The 8,336-nt window shown below is 52.8% G+C and overlaps 3 protein-coding genes across 3 annotated transcripts; 1 reads left to right on the plus strand and 2 right to left on the minus strand.

The window, feature by feature from the left end:
- Nucleotides 1-347: 347 nt before the first annotated feature.
- Nucleotides 348-2,449, minus strand: BP01DRAFT_356457 (autophagy-related protein 27). Its single transcript, XM_025574961.1, has 3 exons — nucleotides 1,736-2,449; nucleotides 1,114-1,636; nucleotides 348-1,037 (listed from the first exon to the last, which is right to left on the minus strand). The coding sequence occupies exons 1-3, from the start codon at nucleotides 2,010-2,012 to the stop codon at nucleotides 842-844; spliced, it is 996 nt and encodes a 331-aa protein (XP_025431801.1). The 5' UTR covers nucleotides 2,013-2,449; the 3' UTR covers nucleotides 348-841.
- A 401-nt stretch (nucleotides 2,450-2,850) lies between these two features.
- Nucleotides 2,851-4,028, plus strand: BP01DRAFT_356459 (tubulin-binding prefolding complex subunit GIM3). Its single transcript, XM_025574962.1, has 4 exons — nucleotides 2,851-3,027; nucleotides 3,110-3,238; nucleotides 3,357-3,424; nucleotides 3,613-4,028. The coding sequence occupies exons 1-4, from the start codon at nucleotides 3,010-3,012 to the stop codon at nucleotides 3,803-3,805; spliced, it is 408 nt and encodes a 135-aa protein (XP_025431802.1). The 5' UTR covers nucleotides 2,851-3,009; the 3' UTR covers nucleotides 3,806-4,028.
- A 477-nt stretch (nucleotides 4,029-4,505) lies between these two features.
- BP01DRAFT_373696 (transcription factor domain-containing protein) lies at nucleotides 4,506-7,141 on the minus strand (the record flags this gene model as incomplete). The annotated part of the gene is made up of 4 exons (XM_025576794.1): nucleotides 4,506-5,613; nucleotides 5,667-6,385; nucleotides 6,488-6,589; nucleotides 6,644-7,141. 4 exons carry the CDS (start codon nucleotides 7,139-7,141, stop codon nucleotides 4,506-4,508), a joined length of 2,427 nt encoding a protein of 808 aa, XP_025431803.1.
- Between the last annotated feature and the right edge of the window lie 1,195 nt (nucleotides 7,142-8,336).

The following is an 8,336-nucleotide window of genomic DNA, read 5'->3' on the forward strand; positions in this document are numbered from 1 at the left end:
CCTCCTTCGCCCTTGTTTACGTGTGTATGTGCGCGCCTTGATTGACGAAGATTGACGATATCCTTAGCTTTGATGACGCGATTTGATGTGCGGTGTATGCCATACATACCACGGCTTGCACCATTCCTGCCGAAGGCGGTGGTGGTGTGTTTGTGTTTGCATGTTTGCATATCGAGGAATGAATGATCTGTGCTTAGTGTTTGTGTTTGTGGTTTGATTTGTGCTATTCTTGATGCTTCAATTATGCACTACGAGCTACTTTGGGCACGGGTAGGGAAATTGGATAACCAGTATGAACGAACTAAAGTTATGGTCTTTACTTGCGAAATCTTTTTTTTGTTCTTTTGGTTTCAGCTGTTGCCTAAGTTGATCACAGAAGATGTGGAACAGGGAAATTGACTCTACTAAATTCTTTTTCTGGTATTGTACCGCCAATAACAGTCTTAAATGCAGTGTGCAGTCGGTTGTTGAGTCGGCCGCAAATACTCGCATTCATCCCATGCTCCTCCGTACTCCGTACCGTAACCCTCTACTAATCATCACCGCGAACTCAAGCAGAAATAAATACCTTCCAGACCGAAAAAAAAAAAAGCAATCATCTGTATCATAATTCAAACAAATCCCCCAATTCTCCGTGATTACCGAACCATCCATGCAGGAATACCACCCACGCAGAGGTATACTCCCCAGGCTCCTAGGTCTAGTCCGACATCAACCATCAACCCTGAGCGTCGGCAACAACCAGTAGCTAGCAGGTAATAGATCTGCTGAGCCCTTCCTCTCTCGTTCCCTCACGAAAGAAAACACCCATAGTACATACATATTCATAACAAAACCCCGTCTAAACCGCACTATAGCCGCCCCGCGACCCGGACCCTTGCAGGGTATTGACCACGCGACGCACCCAATCCTGAAAGAGATAAGGAACATCGCGCAGCGTGTCCCCGTGGGGAAGGAGATCCCACCCGCGGGCTCCGTAGCGATTATAATTGAGCCAAGATCCAAAGATCAAGTAGGCGGCGATGCAAAGGAAGAGACTGCGTCAACAATATTTGAGTTAGCGTTCGCTTTTCCTTTCTTTGACCCCAGTCACCCGGAAGATGCGAAACATACAGAATAATCAACCAAGTGAAAAACCCCCAATGACTGGACGAATCCCCCCGGTTCCCTTCCAGGTACTTGTCGCACGCGTAGCGGGTCGTCCAATCCAGACGCAGCACGTAGGCGTCATCGTCCACGGGCCCGAAGCTCTTGAAGCGAAGACTACTGCCGCTGTTGCCACTACCACTCCCGGAATCGTCTTGCGGGGGGTTGGGCGTGTTGTCGTTGTCGCCGCTCTCGTCACGGGCCCGCATCTGCGCCTCGTCCGCGGTGCGGAGACCTTCTAGGCCTGACCGGTCGGGGTCGCATTGGAACTCGATCACGGCCTTGGCGGTGTGTTTCTTGCCGGCGGAGTCTTCGTAGGAGCCGCCGCTCATCTTGAGGAGCAGGCCCTCGCGCTCGGAGTCGGATTGCTTCAGGCGGGAGATCTCGGCGTCGGGGCTGCCGTGGCCCATGGGGTCGAGGCCGGCGATGGGGAAGCCCTGGTCGGTCTCGACGGTGCTGTTGGTGTGGGTTCTGTATTCGAAGCCGCAGACTGTATTTGCACGTGTGTTAGATGTGTTTATTATGGTAGGGGAAATGCGATGCGACAACACAATGCGGTGTCGCGATGTTCTTGGATGAAAGGACGTACTTTTCTTGGAGGTGCCGCAATTTAAGCGCCCTCGGTGGGCGGCCTTGCCCAGGATATTACAGATGTTGACTACATACGTCGTGTTGACTGTGACCGACTCCTCGGGGTTTTCGACGACGTTGTAGAGGGTGTGTACGCCGCCGAGGGCGCTGAGATCGTACTTGACTTTATCGACAACGATATCCTTGCAGTTGAAGTTGCCTACAGCAGACACAAATGTTGGAAGGACGAGAGCAGAGGAGAGGAGGGTAGAGGAGAGGCTGGATGGTATTCGCATGGTGGTGATTGCTTCTGGGGTGCTGACAGGGCCGTGTTTGGAGAGGTGGGTCTGCTTTGGTCACCGGAGCTCAGCTCGACAGTTTCGCGAAGAGGTACAGAAAGAGTTGCAAGTGACAGCACTGATGCCACTGAGATATGAGCTGTAGTGGGGAGGACTCAAGCGAGGGACGGTGTAGGATGGGGGAAAGCAGAATTGGGAGGATAGTAGACACACGAGAGAGACAGGCTGGGGATGGAGGGATCAGTTTGTCGGCGATGATGCGGTGGCCGGAGCTCTTCGTTTCTCCGAGGCGAGGGCGGGCCGAAAACAAAGTCACCAAGTCAGCCAGCCTGCAGAACACTTCAGTCCTCGCAATGAGGCAGAATGAGGAAGAGTGAGCATGCAGAGGTGCAAAGGTGATGAACAACGACGCAGGAGAGACGCGAGAAAGCGTTTCTCGTGCTTGGGGACGTTGAGTTTGTTGCAGTGCGTCGGACGAGCAGCTGACGGCGATGATGTCACCCGACCTGGTGCTGCCTGGCGAAGTGTGAGGAGAATTCAAAAGGCTGGAATAACATAAAGTCGAGATACCAGGGGCAGAATGGGGTTATTCATGTTAGAGGCAGTTTCAACAATAAGTATAAATTAGTAGTTGCCTCATACAGCTCAGGCGAAGTCTAGAAGCGTAGCGAATTTCATAACTATGAGAAGATCGAGCTGGAGCACTGACAGAACAAGCAAGAAAAAAAGAATGGAGAAGGCAGGAGATCTTCTGCATGATCCATAGCCTCACAATTACCGTAAGCATAAATAGCTTCAAGACAAGCTACATCCTCCTATACAACATACTGTTACTCATTGCTGTCTCGATCCTACCGCGCACGGACCACAACCACCCAAAGAAGAAACCAACCTCAGCATCAAATCCCCCGTCCCGATATCAATCAATCAATCAACAACAACAACAACCACCCCAGACCTATTCTCTGAACCTCCCCACCGAAAATCCCTCACAATGCTCCAAACGCGCATGGTACGTACACTTCCTCACACACCCACCCCTTCCACCGAACCCCACACTCCCACAAAAAGGGCACAAACTAACCCCGCAACAGCTCTCCAAAGAAGACGAAGTCCGCGGCGAAGACAACGAGGTCCGCCGCGAGGACCAAGAGAAGATCAACCGCTTCAGCCGCCTCCACCAACGGGAGACTATCCTGGAAGAGCAATTGAAGCTGAAGCAGGTATGTCGAAGTTGACTGTCTAGTGAAAAGTCTTATCACGTTCTTCATTGCGTCTTCATGTTCACGCTACCACTCCGCCCCAGTACCAATAGAGAAAAAAACTGACCCCCCGGAACAGAAAGACAAGGAAGACCTCGAAGAAATCTCCACAGAACTCGAACTAGCAGATGAAGATGAGCTTGTGCCGTGAGTACTAGCCTTGCCTTGCCTTGTTTTTGTTTTCTTTTTTTCTTTTTTTCTCCGGGGAGGGGGGGGGGGAAGTCTCCCTGCTTGAACCCTACGAGCACCGTAAGGAGCTTGCGAAAGTGGACGAATCCCCCCAGATGCATGCCCACAGTCCATTCCACAAAGAAGCCTGACTGACAACACGTAAGCTACAAAATTGGTGACTCCTTCTTCCATCTACCCCTCGAAGAAGCCCAGTCCCTCCTCGCCACCTCCACCGAGCAGATCGATGCTGAGGTGAGCAAGCTAGAGGAAAACCTGGGCGATCTGCGCGAGGAGCTGCAGCAGCTCAAGGTGGCTTTGTATGCACGCTTTGGTCGGAGTATTAACCTGGAAACTTAGTGTGGAAGAAGTCTCGTTGCAGTTGGGGGGAAATGGGGCTTCTTGTATTGTACCTACCTACCTTCCTACCTACCCTGTTGGTCTGATCGTTTGCTTCGCTTTGTTGATAATGAAATCTCTTACCCTGGTCAGCTGAGGGATTTATACTGTGGGGAGGATCAGGGTGATCTGGAAATGTAGAGTAATTTATCATTAATAGTCAGACTGTGGTGAAATTAGGTGGTATTTGATCTGGTAGAAGATTAAATGAGATGATCTAAAAAAATGGTCTCGTAACACAGGGAAGACAGCCCACGCATGATGGCTTCTATAAAGAATGAATGAATGAATCGCCTATGCCTGTATACTCTGTACAAAGGGGGGCTCTGTCCAACCAACAAGGGGGGATATCTACGCAAATACTATACCAGATGGCAATAGTAGTCAAACATGAAGGAAAAGAAGGGAAATGAAAAGCTGTTTCGTGATCCATAACTTCATCTCACATGCTTCAGTAAGCAGGGGGAACATGCATGATACAGAGTTCCTCCCAGAGAATGCTGACAGGGCGTTGGTACAGTACGATCCCGCTCTGCTCGGGATGTCTGCCTCAGGCACGGTTACTCAAGCAGTCTGGTGCGACCGACGCGAGCTCATAGAGATCGGGACATTTGCGGCACTACCCATCGCGGTGACAAGGACGGACGTTTCGACACTACCCTTAAATTATACTGGCGATTGTCATGCGCGAATGAGATGAGCTTGACTGAGGCGTGGTTGCATCTGAGCTGGTGGCTGCAGCGTCAGGGCCCAGGTAAGCCGACTCCGCAGGCTTCGAAGCATGTTGTTGTAACTCTTGCTGTTGCTGCTGCTGCTGCTGCCTCTCACTCATATACCGCACGGTTTGTTCGACCCAATCCCAACCTTCCCAATTCTCCGCGATCATTGTATCGGGGCGGCCATATGAGGCAGGACTGCTGATTTGGGGTGACATCGTTTCGAGTTGAGAGCCCGTTTCGCTTCCTTGCCAGACCCAGCTACTCTCAATCGTCCCTTGCATATCTCCGGACACATATGCAATCAGCTCCTCGTCGCGCTCGGGCATGATAGTCTCGCTGCGCTGGCAGAGGGTCTTCAAGAAGAATGCTAAGTATTGTCCGCAAGCCGCGTTCACCGCGCGTGAATCCCCAATCACAGAACTGGCTTGTACACAGACCAGTGCAGCGGCATATTCTTGACGAAACAGGAGCAACAGCACACAGCGCCAGAGATGAACACACAGCATAGCCCCGGCCGATGCGGCAAACAGTGGTCGCCAATCCTCACCGCTGCTTGTTGAGTGTCCATGACGCGGGCTCGTAGGCGGAGATCGCATGCAACGCGAGAGAAGACGGGCGGTATCCTGCGCTGTCGACACGCAAAACTCCATCGCCGACCTACGCGCCTCGGGGCCGCAGTATGGGGACATGTTATGGCGATGGAGGAGGAGACGCGCGTTCTGGAGGTAGATTATAGGTGCGAGCGACCGGGGGTCGAGGTATTGTTCGGACCGCGGTAGATATTGAGGAGGGAATGTGGCTAAGCAGGCGCTGAAGTGTCGCTCGAAAGTTTCCAGGGTGGCCGGGCTGATGGTTGGGCTCTTCAGGGTTCGTGACAGCTGTCCGATCGACCGGACAACATGGATGCTCGCGAGGAGCGAACTCGTTTGCGGACTTTCGGAGACAACCTTGCCCTCCGAAATGTACTGCTCATCGACGGGGCATGGAAGATCGACATCGCAATCCTGATCGTTGATCAGGACTGGCTTGCCCATCTCTAGCGCAAGAAGCCTGTGTGAGTGCATCAGTCTCGGACCCCGTCGCAGCGATTGGGTGTGCCTTACCGGTCCCAAGTGTACATCCCCCACCACACTCGTTTGCGCATCTCGCCCTCTAGAGGGGACCAGGGTCCCGACTCCAAATGCAAGCCAATCTCCTGAGCCACTCGCACAGCAGACCCAATCCACACCCAGCTAGCCGACCGAGAATTGGCTTCGTAGAGGAAGATACTGGCGAGTAGCGCCGCCCGCGCCTGATCCAGAGTGAAGTTGTCCTGCCATACATCAATGACCCCGCAGCAGATCTTCACAAACTCCTTGCCTTCTTGTTCTCGATTCCGTTCCAGGGTATGAAGGGAGCCGCATGCAAAGACTCCAAACAAAACGGCCGCCCATTCTCGAGACACACCTAAGAGCGACCCTGCTTGATAGACTTCCTCGTACTCCGCCACAAAAGTCGGCCAGTGAATCACCGGAAGGATGGAATGGATGCAAGAATAGTATTGACCGAGCAAGCGATTGGCCACTTCTTTTGGTGGGAGTTGTGGGGGATCCGTGGTGAGCAAGGACTTGGGGCCCCGTTGACGATAGGGAGGGGGCACTTTGAGGATTCCTCGACCGTACCTGCGCAGGTTGACTCGTGCCTCGGTCAGATCCTGCATCAAGGGCGCCTTTGGTCGGCGCGGGGGACGGTATCCGATGTCCGGTAGCTTCAGTTGCGGTTGGCCCGTTGCATCGATGTCGAGATCCATTAGATTGTCCGACCTCAGCATCCCCGATCGTAGCTGCTGAAGTTGCTGCTTGGTTGACAGCAGTTGCTTTTCCAGGTCTTGCACTTGTCTACCAGTCAGTTAGCATGTGTGTGGTCACGGAGGGAACCGTAACACGAACTTAATAGACGACATGCGCCTGTTGGTTTCCTTAGTGAATTGGCAGCGCACCTTGCGGTTGGTGCATTCTGTGCAACTGGACGACTCGGAGGCGTCACACTGGGCGGAAGGTCAATGCGAGAGCAGAGTAACAGGGCTACGGCGTAACCATACCTTGACCTTGCGCTCCCGACACGCATCGCAACTAGGGTCCTTTCTCCGCTGCCGATACGCCCTCTTCTGCTGCAGAGGCTGCTGTGATTGCTGATGATGCGGTTGCGGTCCAGCGGACACACCACCTACCGGCTGTAGCATTCCCGGACCCTGTCCGGAGAGTGAAGACGCATCGGCGAGGATCGAAGCCCCCTCTGCGGGCGAACCACTGGACTCATACGAACGCGAGTAAGGCGGAAGGGAAGTAACGGCAGTGGAGGGTTGCGGGGTTGGCAACTGTTGAGCCAAGGGTTGCAGCAGCTGGGACATCCCCATCCGCAGTCCACTGTCGGGTCGACTGGGCGGTGCGGAAAGCAACGAAGCCGCCGCGGGTGGTGGTGGGCCGGGCGGTTGAAGAAGAGGCGCTGGCGGCGAAGTCACCGCGTGGACAGGGGGAAGCTCATACGACCCTCCCGGCTGGTTCGGGCTAGTTGACGAGCGAAAATAATGCGCCTGCATGCCGACACCTGCAATGCAACCTCATAAGGCGAAGACAATTGATGGTGGAAGTAGTTTGCGCGCGCGCGCGCCAGATAATGGCCAGGCCCGTCCGGCTGGCTGGTGGAGGGGAAGAGCAAAGAACAGGAGGATGATGATGATGATGATGCGAGGCAAGACAGACAACAAAAACTTGACAAGAACAAAACCAACACCCTTCTCTTAGATAGATGCGACTCAGCAGTCAATAAGAGCGACACGGAAATTTTGCAAAATCAACTAGATCCCGAAAAAAGAGCGCAAAATTCCCGAGACGCCGACCCTCTAGAACAAGTGGGAGAGCGAGGGAGGGGGAGGGGAAGAGAGGGGCGATTATCCGCAATGGCGACGAAAGGTAAAATAAAATAGTAGCTGTATTCAATCGCACCAATAATGTATTGGGTCAGAGACTCAATGTTCCAGAGACATAAATAAAGTTGGAGCGATGGTCAACCGTGGGGACATCTAGTCTAGACGCGGTAGTGTTGCGGTAGTCCCTGGTGCGGACAGATGGATGTGTTGGAGTGGGTGCTAGTTTGAAGCCATACAAGAACTTAATACTCCCGAGGCCGACAGGAGGGGCTGCAGCTTTGCGGTGGGTTGCACCAAGAAAGGGATTCTCTTTTGCGGGAGGTTCGTCGCTGTACCGAGTCGTGCACATAAGCATTGACCAGAATGAAGGGATTGCGAAAAAGGTAGTGGGCTCCACGCGGAGAAGAACTGGAGAATGTTGCCACCACGCCAGAGAAGGGAGGAGGAATTGAAAAGGAGGGGAAGGGAGAGACGAGAAGGCAGAGAGACAGAGCAGAGAAGGAGAGAGAGAGAGAGAGAAGGAGAGAGAGAAAGGGGAAGAAGGCGAATTGCGGCAGAAAAGAAGACGACGGGGCGAAGAGACTGAAGAGGGAGCAAAGAATATAGACTGAGTGCATAACGAGTGGTGACGGGCTTCGGCAGTCATGGGCAGGAATGGACGATAAGCCCGTCGTCGTCCGTCATACTACAACTAACTACCACTACTACGACTACAAACTTACTGACGACTATAAATGACTGACTACTCTGCCTGTCTTTCTAACTTATTTTTCTAACTACGGACTACCTTCATGCTATGCGAATTGGGAGGAGGAAAAATAAAAGTAGAAGAAAAAAAGAAAAGAAAAAAGAAAAAAAAAAAGAA

Source organism: Aspergillus saccharolyticus (genome assembly GCF_003184585.1).
Source record: "Aspergillus saccharolyticus JOP 1030-1 unplaced genomic scaffold BP01scaffold_13, whole genome shotgun sequence".
NCBI lineage: Eukaryota > Fungi > Ascomycota > Eurotiomycetes > Eurotiales > Aspergillaceae > Aspergillus > Aspergillus saccharolyticus.